Raw genomic sequence first — 26,845 nt, forward strand, 5'->3', positions numbered from 1 at the left:
GCCGGCATGCTGGAGAACGTGCATTAGTGATGCAGTGATACTTCTTTGAAACAAATAATACGTTATATCAATGATGCAGTGATACTTGTTTGAAAAAAATAGGTTTTATAAGTGATGCAGTTATACTTGTATGAAACAAATAATGGGTTATATTAGTGATGCAGTGATACTTGTTTGAAACAAATAACACGTTGTATAAGTAATGCAATGATAGTTCTTTGAAACAAATAGGGAAGGGGATTGTATTAGTGATGCAATGATAGTTTGTTTTGTTTTGTTTGTAAATCCATTAATGGGTTGTATTAGTGATGCAGTGATATGTTGATGGAAACAAAACAATCGGGTTGTACCCGTGATGCATTGGTGGCTGCATAATACACCCAACATATGGGTTATATTCGTGATAAAATTAAGGTTGTTGGGGTGTATTCGTGTTGCACTGGAAATTAGAATGCTCCCTGCCAATGTGCATTGAGTGTTTATACCAGAATGATTACCGTGCATGGTTATGTGTGTTTAAGATAGCCATGTTTATGTTCTCCATTCCTGATTTCATTTCTAATATTATGATGTGTCTGATGTAGTGTCTTATACAGACAGGTGAATATAGCACCCTGTTTACAGTGGCGTTTTTAATGGGTGTGTGCACCAGTTTCGAAACACTCAGCCATCACTAGTCGTATAAGGAAATATTTTGTTGTTAGCAAACAGGTGCAAATTGCGGTGACCTGGATTTTACTGATATTAATACAAGCTCACATCTCAACATGAGGCAACTGATCAGTGGGCTATTGTTTTCCTGTGTCCTGTTTAGTTCTGAGCTGCAAGACTGCCAAGTAGCCAAAGGTAAGCATAAACATTGAGTGTAACAGTAATCAACAACGTCTATGGTTTGTAAAGTGTGTGATACAAAGAAGGGTTAAAGATGATCACACACATCAGGATATATGAGGTCACTTTGAACAAACACGCGGCTTGTTGTACCTCGAGGTCCGCTAACTGTTCAGGTATCTTACAAAAACTGCCATAACAGGATAATTACTAAAATATTGGGGATTTAGGCTTCAGTTAGTTCAGGAGTTCATCGCTGCTCAGACAAATATTGTAACTGACAATAACGTATTATAACTGTGATAATGATTCAGGTTTTCTGGTTTCACCTGGTTTCACGCAATATGAATTTTCAATGCTCACTACATTGACAGAATAAGTGATAACAAGCAGGTGAAACGTACACATCCCTGAGGCACATGACGGAGCCTTCCTTAGATGTGTCACTCGATATCCGTCACTTATACTGCAGAGAGAGAGAAGGACCAATCATTTACCACAGTATCTCTGTGTCGGAGAATTGTTGCACTCAATATCTTCGGCCTTTTGTAAACATTTACAACTTCATAACGATGTATGCTTTGGGGGAATATGTTTTGAACTTGTTCTGAATCGATTTGCAATCTATAGCCCATTTTTAAATTGTGTTGTCCTCTATAGATAAATTGTTTTAGGCATAGTTACTAGTTTTATATTCAACTCTGTGATATTCTAGTTGTTTTACTGTCCTTCGTTGACAGGTTTTATAACAGACATGTGTTTCATTTCAGTATTAAATGTTCTCGTCACGATATGGTGGAGATATTGCCGATATTAACTCACTCACTCACTCTGAATCGATGTCATTTTTAGAGATACGCGACTAAGACAGAGGAAATTTAACTCGGCTCTCACAGTTTACATCCCATCTTATTGCCGGAAGGACTACTTATTGACTATTTGTCACATCCCGTTTGAAACAGACATACGAGAAACTGTACCTGATAGGAAGAAACATTACAGACAAATCGTTGATAACACTGTCTGGGAATACATGAATATGCTCTCCCTTTTATTAATGCATTGAAACATGATGCTTACACTTATACTTAGTGTCTTATGTGTTGATTTCCTGCTTGAAAACAATCGAGCTTACCTGGAATCAGTGTCTTTTAACATTTGAATTGAAACCAACAAGCTGGAAAAGAAATGTGTTTAACTAAATCAATACAAATCCCCACAAACGACACCATGGCAGTACAAATAAGATTGGCAGCAGGTTATATAATGCAAGGACAGTTAGAACAATACAGACAGTGATGGTAATATTCACGTCACTGTGACATCTTCCAGGTGTTTATACTTTTGTTTCGAAATCCACTACTTAAATAGATATAGACACTGGAATATTGCTAAGTGTGGCGTTAGGCCATATCATTCACTCATTGCACTTTCGAATATCTAAATTAGCATGATCTTCTATACTTTTTATCGGATACATGAGGTATAGCAGCTGAACTGAAAATGCCATCGAAACAACACGGCACTGAGCTGTGTCCAAAGTATATGGCAGCGATCCGCATATGGTCCAGTCGTATCCCGCATATGGTCCAGTCGTATCCCGCATATGGTCCAGTCGTATCCCGCATATAGTCCAGTTACGATACGACAATCCAGTGAATTACATTATGAACACAGATATCAGAATTAGATTACTATGGCTGGTGTTAACCAAATCAACCTGTTTGATCTCCCGATCCTCTTATGACAACAACGGGTTTCTGAAGATCATTTCTATATTAGATCTTCACGGGTCGAGATCTGTGATGTGATACGATATACAGGTGATGTAAAGTTCACAAATTAGTGTGAGAATAGAGCCATGTAAACACGTCTTTACTTTCCAAAGCACTGATATACACGATTTCGCAACAGTGTGAGAAATAGCCACTTGTCCGGTAGTCTAGTAAACATCCTGCCAGACCAATAGATCTCTAGAGTAACTAGCCCGACGGGCTAGTGAATTTTCACGGGGTCACTTAAAATATATACTTGTTTTTGATGGTATTTTATCTGATTGTAATCTTTTGGTAAGTTTCTACATTCAAGCTTCGGGATGGATATTATGTTTTGATAGTAAGTGAGTGAGTGAATTCATATTTATCGTCACATCGGCAATATTTCAGTCATAGAACAAGACGAGAACAAGCAATTATCAGTAAAGATCACTGTAATTGGAAGCTATTTGTGGGATAGTAACTTTCAAGCATAGCTAGCTAAACTTGGAAACTATTGTGCACCTGTTCGGAAACAACTGTTTATTGGTTTCAGCGGCTGTGATTACAGCTCGTCTTGGGGGAACGGTGATATTATCCTGGAAACGCCCAGCACGACAGCAGCAGTATACAGTCAGGAACACAGAGTGGAAGAAAGATATATTTTATATCTCCAAGTCTGGCGGGGTCAAGGTAGTCGAGGATGTCACCAAGGACAGAACTCAGAACATATCCTCAAATAATGGCTTGGTCAGTGTGGTACTTCATGGGGTCAAGTGGACAGACTCTGGACGCTACAAGTGTTTCAGGGGATCACCAGAGAGGAGACCGCGAGATTCTATCAATCAGTGTGGCCTGAGACTCGTAGTCATCGGTAGGCAATACACGCATGACGTATCAACTTTAAGGATGACAACTTCTTCCTTATAGTAAAGAGTGACTTTTCGATGTTTACGCCGTAAAGGGTTTACGCCGTTATCAAGATCTAAACAAGAAGCTGTCTATTAACTTGTATGCTTCATTTTTTACTCACAAACTTCTACAAACTGTTGCCCAAACATTTAGTCAAGGCATGTCTAGGAAGTAAACTGATTAGCAAAAGGAAGTATGTCCTGATGTTTGATTTGGCCTAACACGAAACATGAAACAGGTATTTGACAGTGATATATTTAATGTGGCGGTTTAGACCTTTTGCATTCAGCGATTCGATAAATGTTTTCAGTAACGTTTAGAAAGTTTTCATAGTTAACTTTTGGTAGGGTTCAGTCCGTTTTGGGTGAGATTTTTCATGTGAATATTTTCCTTTGTCTGGCACGATATACATCTCAACATCGTAAAATAGTAGCATCAACCACATGATCACAGTAATCGCCATCAGTAGTACTCACTGAGGGTTGCACATTTCTACGCCGACCAACACGAAACAAACCTGGAACAGCTGATCGTAGGTGATGCATCAGTTTCCAACATTTTAGTTATGTTACATATGTTTCATAGATGGCGTCTCTCGGAATCGGGTGGTCAGACTCGCTGACGAGGTAGAAGCATGCCTATGTATCCAAAATACTCATAAAGATGCTCATGCTGTTGATCACTTGATGGTCTGGTCAAGACTCGATTATTTGCAGACCAATGCTCGAATATTGCTGACTGTGGCGTAAAACTAAACTTACTTATTTAATATTTCACAGATGCCCGAGACCCTTATGTTGGGACTACAGATACGTATGATCTGTTTCAAAACAACGGCAGTGTCAAGTTGTCATGCATCTTCGTCACCAATGCAACGTCAGAATATCCCGGGGACACCTCCTTCATCTGGAGGAGGAATGGGGCAAAGTTTGACAGCGACATGCAGGTCCACACATCAGTGCGGCATGGAGAGTCCGGCAGTCAGCTGAGGGTGGTTACCAGCACACTCACCATCACCTCTGTTGTGAACACGGGGGACAGATTCACGTGCCAGGCTCGATATGGCCAGGGACACCTAACGGGCCAGAGTGAAGAGTTTGCCATGAACATGGACTGTAAGTAATAAGTTACGCACATGAGGTTCATGAATCCTAATATTGCATTAAAGATCGGGTAAAGTTACGTAGTTTCCAGATGTATGCATGACTATTCCTTATTTTCGATTACTTGATTGATAACCGCTTTTGAAACATGTTTCGGTAATATGTACCACAGCACTGCCATCACGCCATGCTGCCTACATTCGTGTTGTAGCAAGATGATGATGAGGTGGTGAGGAAGGGCTTCATATTTGTGAAGTGATCCAGACATGTTTGCACAAAATGACTCCGAGCAGACCGGTCCGTGTTACAGTGGGCAAATTCTGAAGTAGTCTCGTTAACATAATCTGGACGTTTTAACAAACATCTTCCAACATTCCTTGTGTTTGACTATGAATGGTTATGTATATTATTTGTTCTGACTTGACTTGATGTTCCGTTTTATACCTTTGCCACTAAATTTTGTCTAGGACAATACGTTTCCTTAGTATTGCTGTTGATGATTTCTTCCTTCTCTACTGTATTCCATACAGCCTGGCCAGATGTCTACACCAACCACGTGGTGCTGAACGAGGGGGACAAGGCCACGTTGACGTGGACGCTGCCGCAGTTCAGGAGTCCATTCGTCGTGACGTCCCCGAGCGGTGCAGCTATACTGGAGGTCGACTCTGCCAACATCGTCATCACCTCCCCCTACAGATCCAGGGTGAAGGTCGCCGGAGTCCTCACCGCTGATGATTACGCAGCCGTGCAGTTGATAGTCCACAGTGTCATGGGATGTGATGCTGGGCGTTACTCTTGTGAAACTCGGGATAATGGAACTCTCTCTGAATGGGACAACTTCGTGCATGTCTTACGTGAGTTCCTCACATGTGTCAGTAGAGGATTACATGTGTCCCCAAGTCCTTCATTTGCCTGATGTCACCATCCCAAGTACCATTTTTCATTTCGAGCAAATTCCTACCATAGTGTGCAATTTTCTCAGACAAATTCTATTAATGTCATTTTCTACGCGATGTTTTAATGTTTCTTTTTATCCCATTAGGTCCTTTTTCCCCTTGACAAACGTTTTCTCAAACAAATATCAAATTATGGGATCATATAGAAAGGGACACGTTCATATTTTGAAACAGCAGTGACATTTGTTGTCCTATAAATGAGCGATGTATTGTGGTGTATTTTCACGGACAACTCATGATGGAAATATGAAGTGATCCTTATACTCACAGGTAAACCCAGCGAGCCGACAATTTCACATGTCCATGAGAGAAAAGGCATGACGTTATCGTGTGTCTCTGTTTCCCGGTCACTTCCATATAATAACCCGGAAATGTTGTCCTACAACTGGAGAAGGAACACCAGCGAGATAGGCCTCAAGGTGTTTCAAAGATCAGAACCCACCTTCCGCATCAGTCCCAGGGATGGCGACCATTACTCATGTCAGGCAACAGAGCAGGGACTTATGTCACAATGGAGTGATCCGTTTGTTCTCAGTAAGAATATTGCCTGTCATGAGCGCTTCATAATCATTTTGCTCTCACTTTACCGAAACTGTTTTGCCAGTGGTTTCATGGAACAAGAATGACGATACACCATTTCTGTAAAAGTACACAGACGATTGGGTTTTGGAATAACTGAGTTTCAAGGGGGGATTATTACAGACATCCAAACTGCCACGTGATGTTGTAAACCTGAATGAGATTGTTTAAATATAATTCAATAATGATTTATAATATGTTGTGATCACGGTTGTGACATGTTCATCAATGATACCACTAGATCATTTTCTTAAAAGCCATGAAAAACACCTCTCCTTTCAGGAAAGCCCCACGTTCCAACAATATCTAGTGCAGGGTCTCACCTGCAAGTGATCTTGACATGTGCCTCTGCGTCAAGGATGTTTCAAGATGCTGAGAGTGAGGAGCTCGTCTACAGATGGCAGAGAGACGGCAGTACCCTGGAGGGTGGAGAGATGACTGCAGGTGCTACTCTCAATATCAGCACTGCATACAAGGGTGACCAATACAGATGTCAGGCTGAAGAACAAGGCCTTCGTTCAGACTGGAGCGATGCCCATGTTCTGTGTAAGTACCTGTACTAAGATGTCGATGGAATTGTATTCCGAACAGTTAGCTTCCCTGTGTTTTAGAACTATTGTTTACTCAAGCGTTTTCTATTTAAGAGCGAGTGAATGAGTGTAGTTTAACTCTCTATTTAATAACATGCACACAATATCACGGTGAAGACACATGTGGCGGTTCAAACAAGACTCTTCAGCAATTTAGCAGCACCCCTTTGCAAACCTGCTGATGTCATTTACTTGGCATTAATAGTTATCTTGACCACATATGAATAAACGTTATTTGAACAGAAATATCCTACTTCATCAGACACTCTCTAATCTTTTAGGGGAACCCGAACCGTATCTGTTAGTGAATGGTTTTACAAGGTAAACTGTGATTCTGTACCTGTATTGTAGATGAACCAACAATTAAGAAGCTGGCCCATAATGTCACGTCTAGTACTGACCTGAAGCCCGATGACGTGGTCACTTTCACATGTGAGGTCGACGGCACGCCGCCTTTGCTTGTGTCTCTCATCAGGAGGTCTGCGGAAGGAAACACAGCACTGGGCAGCACCACGATGTACGCTTCTAAGACAGTTGCCTTTAACATCGGAAATCCCAGTCTGGGAGAATACGTGTGTTCAGCGTCCAATATAGTTGGGCATGACGATGGATCGACATCTCCTGGCTTCTTGAAGTGTAAGAACCTCATTGTGTGTGAAGGAGCATCCAGTCATAGTCAGTCATGCTATTCTGGAAGATTCACACCTATGAAAACAGACACGTACCTTTAGAATCTATTAAAGCGAACTGTCAGAACAGGAAGGTAGATAACTTACTATGAACGATTATGATGAATTAGAAACGCCTTATCCTTCTCTCTGACGAAAGCGTATGTTCTTTTCAGTATTGTCATCGTTTGAGTGCTAGGCAATGCTAATGCATGTAGCCTACACCTGCCCAATCTACCACCAACCCCAAACATGTTGTTTCAGCGAGACTGCAGAGCCAGAATACAGAACACATCACGTTGAGGATATATGCTGATGATGATGCTGTGGCAACATTTTATCTTAGCGGGTATCCAGAACCAAGCAGAACAACACTGTCTTTCTCTCCAGGCGGACTGACTGACATCCACATCTCAAATACCGGGAAGTACCAACTCTCAACATCATATATCGAGGACAACTGGTTCATGGTTACATTCACCATACACAATGTGGAAGACAGTGATGAAGGAACTTATAACATCTTTTTCGACAATGGGGAAGGGGCTCTAGACGTCGACGTGGAACTGAGCTTTTCCGGTGAATATATTTGGCATGGTGATGTTTGGCACGGACAATGTGTAAGGACAGGGATATATACACGATGCAATGTGCATATACATTGTATTGTGCATTTGACTCAACACACGGGTATATCAGTGATTTTCAGTCACATAATGTCCGCCGCTATATTTCTGTTTGACATTTTCGGCCACTTCTTACTAAATTTTTGTTTTGTGTGTGTGTTTTGTTTTTGTTTTTCTTTTTCTTTTTTTTCTTTTTTCACCTTTTGATCTGTATCATTTGTATTTGGTTTTTTTTCTGGTTTGTGACTTTTGTTTGATTTGGTTTGCTTTTTTATTGGTTTTTCATGTTTCTCTGTGTGTGTGCATGTGTGTCTGTGTGTGTCAGTGTGTGTCTCTCTCTCTGCGCGCGCGTGTGTGTGTGTGTGTGTGTGTGTGTGTGTGTGTGTGTGAATCGTCATATGATGGTATCACTGGTTTTGCACTACATTTGGCAGTAGCCCATACTCAGTTGATGTCGTTGCTTGTCTTGCAGAGGGAGAAAAGGTTGTTGTCATCGCCGCTGCATCTGTTTTGTTTGTGGGTGTGACAATCATCTCTATTGTCTTCCTAACAATCCGGAAACTGACAGGTGGAAAGATGAGGGGTAAAGTAACTTCAGTCACTATCTATCTAGTGTAGACTAGTTACCTTAGTTGACCTTATCTGAATCCTGCTATACGAGCGAGACTTATATATATATGTCCGTGTGTGTGTGTGTGTGTGTTTGTGTGTGTGTGTGTTTGTTTGTTTGTGTGTGTGTGTGTGTGTGTGTGTGTGTGTGTGTGTGTGTGTGTGTGTGTGTGTGTGTGTGTGTGTGTGTGTGTGTGTGTGTGTGTGTGTGTGTGTGTGTGTGTGTGTGTGTGTGTGTGTGCACTCTGTTTTTGTTTTTATTTATTTTCTTGTTTGATAGTCTGTCTGTTTGCCTTTAGTTACTTTTGGTTTGGGGTAGGAGTGGGGGTTGTGTTTTCTTCTTTTTTCTGTTTCTTTTTTTTTCCTTTTTGAGGGGGGATTCAAGACTGTTTGAGGACGTATGTTCCGATAACGTGAGGAAAGGAAACTCCATCGTGTTTATATTGGTTTGTAGACGCAATCCTATCACTTAGCACGTAACGTTCATTGTCGCTTATGTTCCAGAATCAAGGAAACGCAGGTAAGCTTTTGAACTTGGCATAGTTGGTCAGTCATCCCCTTCCCAGTCTGTCATCCAGCTCTCACCAGTAGCTGCTGTTTACGCCTGTCTCATGTTTGCTCGCGCATTATAACGCTGTCAAATCACGATGTTAAAGGCTGGTAATCTTAAACGTGGAGGTGGTGAGGTGTGGATGAGTGAGCGAGTTTAGTTTTCCGCCGCATATATGGCGACGGTCTGTCAATAATTGAGTGTGGACCAGACAGTCCAGTGGTCTGCGCAGTTGGGAACCGATGAGTGAGTGAGTGAGTGAGTGAGTGAGTTAATATTTAACGTCACATCGGCAATGTCTCAGCCATATCGTGACGAGATCATTTAATACTGAAATGAAATATATGTATAGTATAAAAACCTGTCAGCAAAGGACAGTAAAACAACTAGAATATCACAAATGAGATTAAAACTAGCGTGGAAAGTTAAAACTAATATCACTATTCGGACAATACAATATACCATCAGGCTATAGGTTGCCAACAACTGAAGGTAGATCACCAAACTAGGGAACATGGGGACTTACAGTACTTCTGCTACCTGCATGGACCCTAGTTGGATTTACAGCATCCCCTCAGCCGTCAGCAGTTTGGGAAATCTAGCCATAAAATAAAAGACACTTATTCTACGAATAAAAAACCTGGAAATTTAGAATTTACTTTGAATGTTTGTGGACTAGCGTACCCTCTCAAGAGGACAATAGTTTTACAGTATTTCAACCCCCTTTGAGGGTACAGCCACTAACAATTCTAATTAGTAATTCAAACTACCAGTTATTAAAATATATCTATTTACGGAACCATAGTGCTCAAAATTCAACCGTGAAATCGATTTCCTTTTAAAAAAAAACAATGATTAAAACTAACGGTTGTAAAAAGATCCTTGATAGTTTTGACATTAAAATATTTATCCCTTGTGATGGAGAATTCAACACAGTCAAGCAGGATAGGCTTGACTCTCTCATCACAAGGGATACAAAACGGAGGATCATCACCTTTCAATAGGTATGCATGAGTATATCTTGTATGGCCATACAACATCGTCGTAAAATAACCTCTTCAATTCTGGACTGACAGTCCAAGTAGGTGAAACCAGTATACGGTTACATTTCATGTAATTTATTTATACCAACTTGGGTGCATCTGCTTCTGCATCAGATCACGGATGTAAGTTCTAATGCTAGCTTTGTAATCAGTGTATAGAATAAGAAGTGGTGTCACAGATTTGTTGAGTGCTGCCTTGGCAACAAGATCGGCCCTTGCGTTACCAGAAATGCCTGCGTGACTGGGTAACCAAAAGAAGACGATGTCGTATTGGCCAGTAGCAAGATTATTATACAATTCAATAACGTCAATTAAAAGTGGATGTTTGCAAGAAATATTTTAATAGCCTGAAGGCAGGAAAGAGAGTCTGAATAGATTATGTACTGCGTATGTTTAGGGTGTTTTTCAATATATTTAAGAGCTGCTAATATGGCGTTTGCTTCATCAGTGAAAATAGAGCTATTATCCGGTAATCTAGAAGATATTGTTCTGGATCCAATGACAGTGGCACAAGCCACTGCGCCACCGTCCTTGGACCTATCTGTAAATAAGGGTTTATAATTGCTATATTTATGTTTTAATTGATTATATTCTTGTTTATATTGTAATTCATTTGTTTCTGATTTTTTAAATGTGGTCAGTGTTAGGTCCACTTGGGGTCTAACCAATTGCCAAGGAGGAGAAGAAAGAAGACGGGAAGGGGCTGTATTATATTATCCAGCTCAATGCTGGCAGCAGAAATAAATGGTTTTATTTTTAAACCAAGAGGGGGAACAAGAGATGATTTCCTATTGTATAACTCCTCATACAGAGGATTGAAAACACAGTTATATGCAGGGTTTTGTCTCATTGGAGTACAATTTTGTTACATACTGTAAAACTAATTTTCTGCGTCGCTGCTCAAGAGATGGTTCATCAGCCTCGACATACAGGCTGTCAACAGCTGAAGTTCGAAAGGAGCCAAGACAAAGTCTTAGACCTTGATGATGGACAGAATCCAATAGCTTTAAGTTGCTTTTGCAGGCTCCACCATATACGACGGAGTCATAGTCAAGCTTCGAACGGACAAGTGATCTATATAGGTGTAGAAGGGTTTCTTGAACACGTCCCCACTTTGAATTAGACATGACTTTCAATAAATTAAGTGCCTTCAGGCATTTAGTTTTTAAGTATTTGATATGTGGAAGAAAAGTTAAATGTGAGTCGAAAATAAGACCTAAGAACTTGGCCTCCTTGACAACTTGGATGGCAGTGCCATTTAAAACAGTTCTGGGTCCTTATGTGATTTATATTTACGGCAAAAATGTATGCAATTAGTTTTTTACTCAGAAAATTTAAAACCGTTTTCAAGACACCATTTATCTATTTTGTTTAAACATAACTGCAGTTGTCGTTCAATAATATGCATGTTTCTCCCACGACAAGAAATATTAAAATCATATATAAATAATTATCCACCAACTGAATCGGTTAAAACCTTTGATAAACTGTTAATCGTGATGCTAAAAAAGGTGACTGACAAAATGCTGCCCTGTGGGACACCCTGATGCTGATTGTAATGATCAGACAAGGTTGAACCCACCCGGACTTGAAACTGTCTGCCATTTAAAAAGTTGGATATAAATTGAGGTAAACGACCTCGCAAGCCGATGTCATGTAAATCTTTTAAGATGCCATATTTCCAGGTTGTGTCATGTGCTTTTTCTAGATCAGAAAAGATAGACACTGCATGTTGTTTATTAATTAGAGAGTTTTTAACAAATGATTCTAAACGCACTAAGTGATCGACTGTGCTTCTGTTTTTACGGAAACCACGTTGAATATCTGGAATTAAGTTATTAGTTTCCAAGTACCAAACAAGTCGATTATTGATCATTGATCATGCGCTTCATGGTTTTGCAAACGCAGCTGATAAGGGAAATAGGTCGATAGTTCGAAGGATCGGTATGATCGCGTCCTGGTTTAGGGATAGGGACAACGATAGCATTACGCCATGAGGGAGGAAAGTTTCCAGAGGTCCAAATATCATCAAAAATGTTTAAGGGAGTCTCTAAACACGATACTGGTAAGTGTTTCAGGAGCTGATAATGTATACTATCAGCTCCTGTAGCAGTGTCATGAGCTTGTTCCAGAGCAGTATGAAGCTCATGAATAGAAAACATTTCATTGTAGTCTTCCCCATTATCTGAATTAAAATTAATAGTTTTCGTTTCCTGTTGTTTTTTTATGTATTTTTGGAATTGAGGTACATACTTCGACGAGGAAGAGTGTTTGGCTAAAGTTTCTCCAAGTTTATTTGCAATATCAGATTTAATAGTTAATAATTCGTCCCCGGCTTTGAGATGTTTGATGCTCGTTTGAGAGCCCTTACCTTCTATTTTCTGGATCATATTCCATACCTTTGATATCGGTGTTCGGGAGTTTATTTTTGACACATAACCAAGATTGGCGGTTACTGTGTTTGAACGTACGCCGTGCCTTAGCGTTTAAAATCATGGACCGTGGGATTGTGACGGAAATATCGTTCAACTTTCTTCCTTGCCTTCCTAGCCTGTTTGCACTCATCGGTAAACCATGATTTTCGTATATGTGGAACTGCAGAAGATTTAAGATACACTCGTCAGCTATATTATTGAGTTCATCAGAGAAATTCTTTATGGCATCAGGAACATCTGTAAAAAGTTCAGGTTTATGTCTTTTAGAACAAAAAGTTCGATATTAGTTCCAGTTAGCTTTTTTAAAGTTCCATCTCGAAGATGGGGTAGTATAAGATTTTTTACAGGTGTTAAAACCGTTGGAAAATGGTCACTCCCACAAAGGTCATCATGGACTGACCATTCAAATTCACCCAATAGTACAGGGTCTGTAACTGATAGATCAAGAGCTGCATACGTTCCCGAGCCAGGATGTAAATATGTTTTAGAACCGTCATTATGTAAGCATAACTCGTTATCTGAACAGAACTGTTCCAATACTTTACCTTTAGTATTAGAAGCTGTACCACCCCAGTGTGGGTTGTGGCCATTCAAGTCTCCCATAATAATACACGGTTTTGGGTGTTGATAGTATGGGGTTTGAAGGTCAGTCCTCTGAAGAGCTGTAGACGGTGAGACATACAAAGAGCATAATGTGAGCTTCACATGTAAAGTGAGTCGGACGGCAACTGCTTGAAGATTAGTAGTGAGTGTAATTGGGCTATGGATAACAGTCTGTTTGACTAGGATTGAAGATCCTCCAGTGGCTCTGTCACCCGAAGGTGAGAAACAATGATAAGAACTGAAATGACGTAGCTCAAAAAGATCTGTCTGCTTTAAATAAGTCTCCTGCAGACAGATTGATGACGGCGTACAATCCTGGACCAGTAACTGTAACTCATTATAATTATGCCTTAGTCCTGTGCAATTCCACTGTAAGATATTGTGGGAGTAAACTATCTTTTCGGGAAGTTTATTGGGGACCTACCCCGCACTTGTTTGGTGGGCGACAAGCTGTCTGCCCTAGAATGGACATTTTCGGATTGTCCTCAAGTGATCCATATTTGTTGTAAATTTTAATCTTATTTTCAGACCCTTTTGGGGCTCTGCCACTTTAAGAATGAAGATTTTATGGATATCAACTTCTTTATATGAGAACACAACGTTTCGGAGTTAATGCTTACTCCTTCATCAGGTGATTGAGAATGGGGTACAGGGCTATATTTATATGTACAGGTAAAACAATAACAAAGTAACAAGTGGAATGACTTAACGAAAGCTGGAAGCCAGTATAAACAAGCGCTGGTTGGAACCCGACAGTTATGATAACAATAATAGAAGCCAATGGTAATACATTACAGATGATGGGATATGTTTACATAACACAGGTAGGGGGTAAGGACGATGTACATGATAGGGGAAAAGGATGGAAGCCAATGGTGGGTGATGTTTACATAACGCTTGATTGGTGGTTAAGGATGTTGTACATGACTGCATGAGAGTTGATGGGCATGTTTACATGGGGGTTGATGATGTGCAAACACAAGTAGATAAGGATGTACACAAGTAGATTGGCTATACATGCATTACATAGATAGAATGTACACAGATAGATGAGATTAATTTATCAATAAGTCCCAGGCACTTGGTAGGTACACTCCTTGGTCACGGTTGATTGCTGGTTTCTGTCTCCGGATCTCGATGGCTTCTTGCAGTTTCCTTTGGCGCCAGTTGTTGTTGTTGGTAGATAGTATCCTAGTGTCCTCCCATCGGATTGAATGTCCAGGGTTCTTGAGAATGTGTTCAGAGATGGCCGATTTCTGGTCGAGTTTGCTAAGAGAGGTCTGGTGTTCCTTCATTCTGGTGTTGATTGGTCTCAGCGTTTCTCCAATGTATAGGTCGCCACAGTTGCAAGGGATCTGGTAGATGCATCCTCTCGGGTTAGGGTGTTCACAGCTGGGTCCTTTACCGTTGGCTTTTAGGTAGGTCTTGAAGGTCTTGCCACTGGAGAAGGTGACATCGATGCTGGCTTTGGTCTTGATGAGGCGTGATATTTGATGACTGATGGGGCCATCGGAGTAGAGAATGAAAACAAATAGGTGTTTGTTTGTTGCATCTCATTGTGTTTCCGGGTAGTGAAACGTTTTACATACAACACACCTTGTTCCTTCATTTCAGAGGCAATATCAATGTCCAGCATATCAGCAAAAAGGCGGTCTCGGTCTCTCACTATGCCTTTGCTGGTGTTAAGCGTTATACTGATACGGGAACGCCGACAAAAGATTTAGTTGACAGGAGGTTAGTTGCCTGTTGTCTCTTGCTGCACTCGATAAGAAGAGAACCTGAACGCAAACGTCTAACGTTATTAACATCTCCTGCTATGCCTTGTATTCCTTCAACTTGTATTGTTCAACTTCAAGGTTGTCTTGTCAACGGTCTCAAGTACTATAAAACGTGGCGAATAGTCGATAGATGTGGATGGTTTTAGTTCATTATTATCATGATCTGTCTCAAGAGGACGTTTTTTCTTGGTGATAGGGGTTTCGTAAGCCATGGCTAGTGTTTCAAGGTTCATCATCCGAGCTCCCCACCCACCCGGAGTATCACAAGGACAATGCTAAAAACAAGTGGGTCTCCAACTTGCAGCACCAAGGATACTCGGATGATGTACTCCAGCAGAAAAGTTATAAATAACACCTCCACCAGATTGGCCCATGAGCCACCGCCCTCTGGGCATAAGACTCTAGGCAAAGTTCAAAACATCATACTGACAAATCGTTAACATTTGATATAAACAAATGTGCCAAGTCCAAAAGTAAACCTTTTTCAAATTAAATTTGTTTAATGACATACAAGTCCATACACAGGGCTTGGCGTGACCAGCCGATTGATAGAATCGGGCCGATTTTACTACCCGTCTAGGTGAAGTAAGGGCCGAAGTGGTGTATTGAGTAACAGGAACACGGTTCAGGCTCCTACTGCCCTCAACCACCAGACTACCGTCCTCCACCGACACGGGACGCAACCCACGGCAAACAGGTTGCCCAATACGGTCGCTCCTTGCGACCAGCCATGGGGTGCTATGGACCTTGTTGACTCGGGTCCACACGGGGAGGTGGAGGTGGCCGTTCACGAGTGCCTGGGAACCGATGACATGTGTCAACCAAGTCAGCGAGTCTGACCACCCGATCCCGTTAGTCGCCTCTTACGACAAGCAGAGTCTGAGGTGTGGATGGAATCACTTGTTAGGAGTTACATTTTGGTTTCATGAATAACTGATACAGTAGGAAGAAACATGTTACAACTACATTTTGTATGGCGGGAGGTTCGAATAAATAATGCATTTGAACTTAAAGAAAAAGACAATGTGTGTCGTTAACATGTTGGGCTGATAAACAAGCACGCAAACTAAAATATGATGTTTCTATAGACATAAGTCTGTAAATGCCATCACACGGCACCATTACTATAATAGTGTGTTGTTTTTGATGGGAAGCTCTGTCACGGTCCTGAACCCAATACTTCAGTTGTTGGTGATCAATAGCCAATTTTCACATTGTGTTGTCTAAAATAGTTTTCTGCTGTAAAATACACACCACGTTAGCTAGTTTTAACTCTTCTTGTGATACTCTAGTTATTTTCCAGTCCGTCGATGACTGGTTCTTTAATTACTTATATTGCTTGGGTATGTGCAGCATTTCTCGTCACTATATCACTGAAACAGGGCAACGGTGACGTTACCTTTCACTCACTCACTCACCCACCCACCCACTAAAGCCAATATTTTCCCCCATCGTGTTACTGTCACACTGTCTTGGTCATCTTTATTCTTGTTTCTATTATATCTAATCACGTTATGTTTTCAGATTTAATGTTATTGGGTTGCCTGATGTAATACGAGAACCTGGATCTATCGTCACTATTGCTTGTCGGGATTTACACAACAATGACAACATGAAGGCACGGTTACCTCCTGATATAGGCAGCGACGCAAAGAGGATGTCTTTCTTCCTACACAGGATGTACAACGGAAACGGTAGGTGTCCTTATTTGTTGGGGAATTCTTATTTGTTGAGGTAACCTAGTGTTAAACCGTTCGCTCGTCACGCTGAGGAGCCGGGTTCGATTTTTTTATGACACAGCTGTGTGGCATTCATGCAGATCCATCATCAGATTAAATAAATGTGTTTTGTTTCAGATCCCAACAGCGAGACATCACAGTCGAATTTCATCGCATCCCGTGAAGGAGATGAATTATTGTTATTCTAGATCCTGCATTTCGTCCCGAATTCCGCATTCATTATTGTTCGCGCTTCTGATTGATAAATTCTGTTACCACTTCCTCGTTCATGAAACCATACTGATCCTTATTTCGACCTATTTCGCTTACCAGCTGTGTTTGCAAGACCATGGTCTGTATGATTAATAATCGTCTCGTTTGGTATTTAGAAAGTAATAATATTCTAACGGATATTCAATGTGGTTTCCACAAAGACAGAAGTACCATCGATCACCTAGTATGTTTGGAATCATTTGTGAAAAACGCTTTAATCAATAAACAGCGTGCAGAGTTCAGCTTTATTTTATCTCTATAAAGCATATGGCACTAAGTGGAAATATGGTAAAGATTTACATGGTTTGGGATTGAGAGGTCGTTTACTTCAGTTCATATCCAACCTCTTAAACAGCAGACAGTTTCATTTTCAGAGAGGCACTGTCTGACCATTATCATCAGGACCAGTGTGTCCGACAAAGCGGTATTTTGTATGTCACTTTATAATTAGTTAGCATTAATTATGAACAATTTAGCAAAAGTTTTTAATGATTCAGTTGATGGATCATATTTCTTGGACTATTGTAATATTTCCTGTCGTGGGAAAAATATGCACACAACTGAACGAATTGCAGCTTTGCTTAAATAAGATTGATAAAAGGTGCTCGGAAAATCCACTAAAATATTTAAAATCCAAAATTAATTGCATCCATTTTGCCGAAAGTGTAAACCTCATAAAACATAACTATATCTAGATTACACATCTATCATTGTTGTGAAAGAAGCCAAATTCGTGGGTTTAATTTTTGATGAGCATTTAACCTTTCGACCATGTATTAAATATTTGAAGAGTAAATGCCCCAGTGCCCTTGATATGCTGAAGGTTGTTTCTAATACAAAGTGGGGACGGGATCAGAAAAACTTCCTCCAACTGTACCGAACTCTTATCCGATCCAAACTTGATTACGGCCCCATCGTATATGGTGTAGTTTGCAAAAGCAGTTTATAGTTTTAGATTCTGTCCATCGTCAAGTCCCCGGGCTTTTCCTTGGATCTTTTCGACCTCCTCCGGTTGAGAGTCTTTATGTTAAGGCCGATGAGCCTTCTTTAAAACATCGTCATATCGAACTTTCTTTGCAATATGTTACAAAACTATTGTCCAATGAATCCAACCCTGCATACAATTTTGTTTTTAATCCTCTTTACGAGACTATATGATAAAAAGTCTTCACTTACTCCTCCTCCTATTTATCCCCATGTTATTTCACAAATTATCCAGATGTTCACAAATGAGATATTTTTTTAGATATTCTCATTAGTATTAGCTGTTGGCAATAAAAGAGCTGAACATACTCTATCGTGACTGTTTGTTTTATGGCGTAGGCTTTTTCCATTCGTAGCTCAGAAATTTGAGAAGACGTTGTGCATGCGTCGATTGATAGGGGGTGTGCCACACTTGACAAAGTTGTCCAACGTTTTATCTTTGTACCTTAGAGAGGTATTCGCATGAATAAGTACATGAGAATGGCTTTATGCCGCTTTCAGCAGTTCTCCTGCTATATCACAGCACGAGACACCAGACATGGGATAAAACACTTTACGTATGTGTGACGTTGAACGTCGTCAGTGTAACGGGTAAAGACAGCTACTCGACTGGATCATGAATGTAATCATGTCGAAAGGGCGCGTCCAGTATCTGTCACATTTGTAACTTCGGAATGAAGACTATCTAGTTTGAAGTTTTCGAATCTTGCCTCAGATGAGTTTAGACAATGTTATTGAAATCACATAGTGGAAACAACAACACATTACCCTTGTGTAAATAACATATGACGCCTACAGCGGTAGCAATGGTCGCGACGACGACTGAGGTGTTAGTTAGTTGTTGATGTGGATCTTTTGTGTCTTCGTCCCTGCTGGTAGCACAGATATGGCACGGACAATTGTGTTTTAAACAACTTACCAGTAAATGACGTTTACCATTTTTTTACAATGACCTCACAAATAAATTCTTCATCGTTTGTCAGTGTCGTATTGCTGTGACCGTTGATGTAATACAGTCAGTGAACGGGACTTAGACTTTCATTATAACCCCATTGTTAAAATGCAAGACTCGGAAGCATGCAAGCACATATGGCCGTGGGTTCGAACCCGGAATATATTCTGTCAGTCAACCCACTCATTCACTGCTCGACTTGACTCCGCAGCATTCACTCATACTGCACTCGCTCAGCAAAATATCGTCAGTTTATTAAATATTTTACTAATAGTTCTGCGTGCTTATCACAAGGCAACTGAATTAAATGCCACCTGCATTATAATGTTTATACTGGGGGCTCTTGAGAACTGACTCCAGTTGGCGAGCCTCGCTGTACAACGTAGGTGAGTACATGTGTGATATATATCATAATGTCATGGATTGGCATGACATGGTTCAGTGTAATGGATTGTCATGTTACCAGAAACTAGTCAAATTCAGTTTTCCATCAAAATTCGCATAACATTGGCAAGACAGGCTGTACTTCAAGATGTTCACATGCGAGCCCTTACAAAATTTATTTAACCATACAGGTTAGATTCTTTGAGGAAATCGCATTCGACATTAGTTTCCTTTTATTGTTTTATTGGTTTGGGGTGGGGTGGGGGGTGTTGAGTTTTTGGGGGTCTTTTTCTCTTTGTGTTCGTTAGCTGTGATTGTAAACAGATGCCGAAATACATCATCTGAACCGCTTCAGACTAACCTGAAGTTGGCAACGCAGACTCAAGTAGTTAAACTGACAGCTCCATAATAAGAAGATGCAGTTTTCGTTGTTTAACATTTACAAAAATTGGTTCTTCTGTTAAATTTCTGATCGTGATTTTAAACTATTTACAAATATTTAATATTGTACATACCAGTCAGAAAGATTTTGTCCAGCGATTTGCCCAGTGTCTCCAGCTGGTTATGTGGATATGTACATTAGATGTTGATGGGTCTATGCCTCCATAAAGCTGGTTATGGCCGTACAGTTATAATATCAACGAAAATAATGGTGTTTCTCTCTGGCATATGTTCTTAACTCGATTTTGATATCATTCTTGTTATTCTTTTCATGACTCCACCGGCACCCGTGAAGAGCCACCTCCTCGTGGTGGGTGCTGGGTAACGCTAAGAGCTCTTCAAACCCCCCCGTGTGGACCCGGGTCAACTAGGTCCATAGTACCCCATTGCTGGTCGCGAGGAGCGACCGAATTGGGCAGCCTGTTTGCCGTGGGTTGCGTCCCGTGTCGGTGGAGGAGGGGATCCTGGTGGTTGAGGGCAATGGGATCTTGAAACCATGTTCCTGTTGCTTAACACACCACTTTGGCCCTTACTTCACCTAGACGGGTGGTAGAACTGGCCCGGTTCTATCAATCGGCTGGTCACGCCAAGCCCTGTGCATGGTGAATGTTTTTGCACATTTTATTGGGTTTTGGCAATTTTGACATCTACTGCATACCTTATTGGTTATTGCACATTGTACTTGTTATTCGGTATTGGCAATTTTGATATCTACTCTGAACCTTATTGGTTATATTATCCTGCCTAGAGTCCCATGCCAGAAGGCGGTGGCTCATGGGCCAATCTGGTAAACCATTTTTGTGATGGTTTTACTTGAGTATACTCCCCTGGTATCCCTGGTGTCGCCTTTTGGAGATCCACAGGCATAAGGCATCGTCCTTGTTGACGCTCCGTGGTGGGTGGGGACCTAGGGGAATGAATCAAAATCACTACAACCATGGAACCCCCTATGAAAAAACGTTCACACGAATCTAATGATTTGTATGATACTGATGAACTGCGAACGCCTCCTGTGACTAATGAAAATTGGCCCAGATTTTTGGTTATCACTTCAGTAGATGGTAATCCATTGAAACTAAATCCTTTTGCTGTTGAAAAGGCAATTCAAGGAATCGCTGGCGATGTTGAAGATGCTAGACGGTTGCGTAGTGGGTGTCTATTGATAAAATGTAGACGACACAAACAAGCCGTTAGTCTTCTTTCCATCAAGACCCTCGCAAATATTCCAGTGGTGGTTTCCCCGCATCGGTCCCTGAACAGCTGCAAAGGGATAGTGCGTGATAATGGTCATCTCCTTGCTGACATGACAGAAGATGACATTTTGCAAGAACTGAAAACCCAACATGTTGTAGCTGTGAAACGCTTTTCTTCAAAACGCCATGGTGAAATCTTTAAGACCAACACATATATTTTCACGTTTGGTCTTCCAAAATTTCCTAATTTGATTAAAGCAGGATATTGTAGTATCAAAGTGGATATGTACATTCCTAATCCACTGAGATGCTACACGTGTCAACGTTTTGGCTATGGATCCAACACATGTACTAAACCAGCTGCTTGCCATTGCTGTGGTGGTAGTTGTGCAGACAGTAATGTGTGTACGAACGATCCTTCATGTGTTAACTGCGGCGATGATCATATGTCGTCTTCAAAGGAATGCCCAACATGGAAGCGTGAGTCAAAAATAATTAAAATCAAATATGAACGGAATATCTCATTTCAAGATGCGAAGAAAATCGTTCTAGATGAAGAACAATCCACACGCATTTCCTATTCCGCAGCCGTGTCACGACCAACTTCACAGTCTGCCCATCACCCTGCTAGTCGGCATACTTCATGTAAAGATATTGGATGTCAAACAGTTTACACATGGACAACAACAGAGTCTCCTCAACGAATGCCGTTCACTTCCGATTCAATTGTTATCCTCGAATCTACCTCCTCTCAAACAACTTGTCAAAACGTACTGTCATCTCAGTCATCTCAGTCACCGTCATCAGAAAGAAATGGAAAACATGTTATAAAAAACAAAACAAAACCCAGGACGGAATCGTCCCAAAAGTCACAGAGAGGCAGGCCATCTAAAGGATCTGACAACAAGATCCACTTGTTTAACAAATATGGCTCCCTTGAAGAAATGGATGTGTCTGATAACATTCGGCACAGGACACATAGCCTATCGCCCTCAAAGAAAGGGCGGGGTCGATCCCCAATTAATGCCCCCAAAAGGGAACTGTAGAGGATTACGAAGCAACTTCACAGATTTACAACTTTTGGTTCAGGATTTCAGACCATCTGCACTGTGTTTACAAGAGACGTATCTGAAATCCACAGATAACTTCGATTTAAAGAATTATGACTGTTATCATCGGTATTCTCCAGGTGGTGATAGGGCCACTGGAGGCTCTTCTATTTTGGTGAGTCGGGGTACGATTCATAGTCCCATTTCACTTGATACCCATCTTCAAGCTGTCCGCGTGACTCTTCATGTTGTAATTACTCTGTGTTCACTTTATATCCCACCATCATCTTCCATACAGCAACGTGATATTCAGATGCTTTATGACCAGCTTCCAAAACCATATATATTCATGGGCGATTTAAATGGTCATAACCCACTTTGGGGTAGTACCACCACAAATGCAAAAGGAAAGATACTTGAGGATTTCTTTTCCAATAATGAGTTGTGTATTTTCAATGATGGTTCTCAAACATATCTTCACCCGGCAACTGGCTCTTACTCTTCTCTGGATCTCTCGGTTGCGGAGCCTACTTTATATAATGAATTTGAATGGTCAGTTCACGATGACCTTTGGGGAAGTGACCATTTTCCTACTATTCTCTCAGCCATAAACCCCAGTGATGCCCCACCTTCATCCAGGTGGAACTTTAAAAAAGCTGACTGGTCTTTATTCAAGACCTTGTGTAATAAAAGATTAAAACCCGAGATATTTCTGGATGTTTCTGATCCTATTCAAGTTTTTTCTGATGAACTGACTATGATTGCTGAAGATTGTATTCCCAAGTCCTCTATGGTACCACATATTCGCAAACCATGGTTTAACAGTGACTGCAAGCAAGCTAGAAAGGCCAGGACGAAGGCGGAAAGATATTTCCGACGACATCCAACAGTCCATAACTTAAATCAATTCAAGATTTCAAATGCCAAGGCTCGCCGCACATTTAAAAGAAATAAACGCCAGTCTTGGCAAAATTATGTTTCTAACATTAACTCACGAACACCTCTTTCAAAGGTATGGAATATGGTGCAGAGGATTAAAGGCAAAGGGTGTAAATGTTGTGTTCACCATATCAAGGAGGGTGATACTCTTCTAACAGATAAATCTGACATTGCTAATAAGATTGGTGAAACATTAGCTAAACATTCCTCTTCGTCCAATTATTTACCAGCCTTTCAGAAATTTAAGGATCAGCAGGACAAAAAGATAATCAATTTTAATTCAGACAACGGGGAGGATTATAATGAGATCTTTTCTATCCATGAACTCCATACGGGTCTTGGGCAAGCTCATGACACTGCTTCAGGGCCTGATAATATCCATTATCAGCTTCTTAAACATCTACCTGAATCGTGTTTAGAAACTTTGCTGACTATATTTGACAATATTTGGACTTCTGGGACTTTTCCATCGTCATGGCAAAAATCTATTGTCATTCCTATTCCTAAACCTGGCCGGGATCACTCAGATCCAACTAATTACAGACCAATATCCTTAACTAGCTGTGTCTGTAAGACAATGGAACGTATGGTTAATAATCGTTTGGTCTGGTACCTGGAAACCAACAACCTTATCTCTGACATTCAATGTGGTTTCCGCAAAAATCGAAGTACCATTGACCATTTAGTACGTTTAGAGTCTTTCATTAAAAATTCCATGATAAATAAACAACATGCTGTGTCCATATTTTTCGATCTAGAAAAGGCATACGATACGACGTGGAAATACGGTATTTTGAAAGATCTTCGTGATTTTGGTTTAAGGGGTCGTCTACCCCAATACATATCACAGTTTTTAGAAGACAGACAGTTTCAGGTCCGAGTGGGTACTACTCTGTCTGATCATTATAATCACGATCAACGAGTACCACAAGGCAGTATTTTGTCTGTCACCTTATTTAGTATCAAGATCAACAGTTTATCTAAGGTTTTACATGATTCAATCGATGGATCACTTTTTGTGGATGATTTTAATATTTCTTGTCGTGGTAAGAATATGCATACTATCAAACGGCAACTGCAGTTGTGCTTAAATAAAATAAATAAATGGTGTCTTGAAACCGGCTTTAAATTTTCTACATTCAAAACTAATTGCATACCTTTCTGCCGTAAATATAAACCTCATAAAGACCCAGAACTCTTTTTAAATGGCACTCTCATGAAAGTTGTCAAGGAGGACAAATTCTTAGGTCTGATTTTCGACTCCCATTTAACCTTTCTTCCTCATATCAAATCCTTAAAAACTAAATGCCTGAAGGCACTTGATTTATTGAAGGTCGTGTCAAATTCAAAGTGGGGAGGGGATCAAGCTACCCTCCTACACCTATACAGATCTCTTGTCCGCTCGAAGCTTGATTATGGCTCAGTTGTATATGGTGGAGCCTGCAAAAGTAACCTAAAACTATTAGATTCTGTCCACCATCAAGGTCTAAGACTTTGCCTTGGGTCCTTTCGAACTTCACCTGTTGACAGCCTCTATGTCGAGGCTGATGAACCATCTCTTGAACAACGCCGTATAAAATTAGCTCTACAGTATACGACAAAATTATATTCCAGTGAGTCAAACCCTGCATATAACTGTGTCTTCAATCCTCTCTACGAGGATTTGTACAATAGGAGATCTTCTTTTTGTTCCGCCTCTTGGTTTAAGAATAAAACCACTTATTTCTGCTGCCAGCATTGAGCTGGGTAGTATAGCTCCTTCCCGTCTCCTTTCTTCCCCTCCTTGGCAATTGGTTAGGCCCCAGGTGGACCTAACCTTGAACACTTTCAAAAAATCAGAAACTAATGAACTAAAATATAAACAAGAATTTAGTCAATTACGTACTAAATATAATAAATATAAATCCTTATTTACAGATGGATCCAAGGGTGGTGGCGCTGTAGCTTGTGCCACTGTCATTGGATCCAAAACAATATCTTCCCGATTGCCTGATAACAGCTCTATTTTCACGGCGGAAGCAAACGCTATATTAACAGCCTTAAAATATATCAATAGACATCCTAAGTGTAAACAATATATCATCTTTTCAGATTCTCTTTCTTGCCTTCAGGCGATTAAAAATATTTCTTGTAAACATCCACTTTTAATAGAAATTATTGAATTGTATAATAACCTTGCTACTGGCCAATACGACATCGTCTTTTGTTGGTTACCCAGCCATGTAGGCATTTCTGGTAACGCAATGGCCGATCTTGCTGCTAAGGCAGCACTCAACAAATCTGTGACACCACTTCTTATTCCCTACACTGATTGTAAAGCTACCATTAGATCATATGTCCGTGATCTGATGCAGAAGAAGTGGGACACCCAAGTGGATGTAAATAAATTACATGCAATGAAACCATATATTGGGTATACCCACTTGGATTTTCAGTCCAGATTTGATGAGGTCATTTTGCGGCGATGTCGTATTGGCCATACACGATATACTCATGAATACCTATTGAAAGGTGAGGATCCTCCGTTCTGCATCCCTTGTGATGAAAGAATCACAGTCAAGCATATCTTGCTTGACTGTGTTGAGTATTCCATCACAAGGGATCAGTATTTTAATTCACGAACTATGAAGGATCTTTTTACTAATACCAGCTCTCATTTAATAATTGCTTTTTTAAAAGAAATACATTTGTTATCAGAATTGTAAATAGTTAAATATTTTACTATTGGTAGTCTAGATTAATAACTGAGATTGTTAGTGGCTGTGCCCTTGAGGGGGGTTGCAGTATTGTAAAATTATTGTCCTCCCGGGAGGGTACGTAAGTCCAAAACATTCTATGTAAATTTAGTACAACCAAACTTTTACTCGTAGTATATTTGTTGTTTTTAATAATGGCTAACTTTCAGTATAATCGCCAATGGCTGAGGGGATGGTGTAAATCCATCTGGGGTCCATGCAGGGAGCAAAGGTACTGTAAGTCCCCATGGTCCCTAGTATGGTGATCTACCTTCAGTTGTTGGCGATCTACAGCCCGTATTTTATGTTGTATTGTCCAAATAGTGGTATTTGTTTTAACTCTCCACAATTCTAAATGTGATATTCTAGTGGTCTTTCTGTCCTTTGACGACAGGTTTTTATAATGTATACATATTTCATTTCAGTATAAAAAATGGTCTCGTCACGATATGGCTGAAATATTGCCAATGTGACGTTAAATATTAACTCACTCACTCACTCATGACTCCACGTAGATCCACTGTGTGACAAACATAAGCCCTCTCTCATGAATCTATTTTCGGTCGTATCAGGTTGTCACGTGTGTAGTTTCAAGACATAAACCTAAACAGGAGTGAGTATGGATATCCCTTTCCCTAGCTTAAAGGAATGTCATTTAGAAATAACTTCACAATATACAGGATCTAGATTCGGTCGCAATTTGAGTGAGTGAATGAGTGAGTTAAGATTTACAGTGTACATCAAAAAAATTCAGCTATAGCGTGACTAAAACAAGCTTCAAATACAGACATTGTAAACGAAGGGCACTAAAGCCAACTAGAACATCACAGGATCTAGATTTAAACCCGGCTCTAAAATTGGATTAAATTAAGACAAGACAGTATAAAAATGGGCCATAGATCTGCAACAACTGAACGCGAGTGTGAGTGGTAGAAATATAAGTGTGGCTAAGTTAACAGACCAACAGCGTTAATAACTGATTCAGCACGTATTTTGGTGCATCACATTCCCCAGAAACTCAGCTGTACATATGGTGATGGCTGCATCACATTCCCCAGAAACATGGCTGCACATATGGTGATGGCGCAGAAGACGAACAGGGATAAATTAGTAAATGTAAATTGTGCAGGTTCTTCTGGC

The 26,845-nt window shown here is 40.5% G+C and overlaps 1 protein-coding gene across 1 annotated transcript; it reads left to right on the top strand.

Annotated features, from left to right (window-relative positions):
* Positions 1-731: 731 nt before the first annotated feature.
* LOC137294219 (uncharacterized) lies at positions 732-16,964 on the top strand. Its single transcript, XM_067825252.1, has 12 exons — positions 732-846; positions 3,142-3,459; positions 4,277-4,612; positions 5,131-5,454; positions 5,827-6,090; positions 6,418-6,681; positions 7,077-7,361; positions 7,658-7,972; positions 8,492-8,602; positions 9,133-9,148; positions 16,562-16,731; positions 16,894-16,964. The coding sequence occupies exons 1-12, from the start codon at positions 768-770 to the stop codon at positions 16,962-16,964; spliced, it is 2,553 nt and encodes an 850-aa protein (XP_067681353.1). The 5' UTR covers positions 732-767.
* The last annotated feature ends 9,881 nt before the right edge of the window (positions 16,965-26,845 follow it).

The sequence above is a fragment of the Haliotis asinina genome, chromosome 1, assembly GCF_037392515.1.
Source record: "Haliotis asinina isolate JCU_RB_2024 chromosome 1, JCU_Hal_asi_v2, whole genome shotgun sequence".
NCBI lineage: Eukaryota > Metazoa > Mollusca > Gastropoda > Lepetellida > Haliotidae > Haliotis > Haliotis asinina.

What these genes read in the sequence shown, in the direction of transcription:
- LOC137294219 (XM_067825252.1), top strand. Translation starts at nt 768, where the DNA reads ATGAGGCAACTGATCAGTGGGCTATTGTTTTCCTGTGTCCTGTTTAGT. An exon ending in CCTGAGACTCGTAGTCATCG is followed by an intron (nt 3,460 to 4,276) that starts GTAGGCAATACA and finishes AATATTTCACAG; the next exon opens with ATGCCCGAGACCCTTATGTT. An exon ending in GTTTGCCATGAACATGGACT is followed by an intron (nt 4,613 to 5,130) that starts GTAAGTAATAAG and finishes TATTCCATACAG; the next exon opens with CCTGGCCAGATGTCTACACC.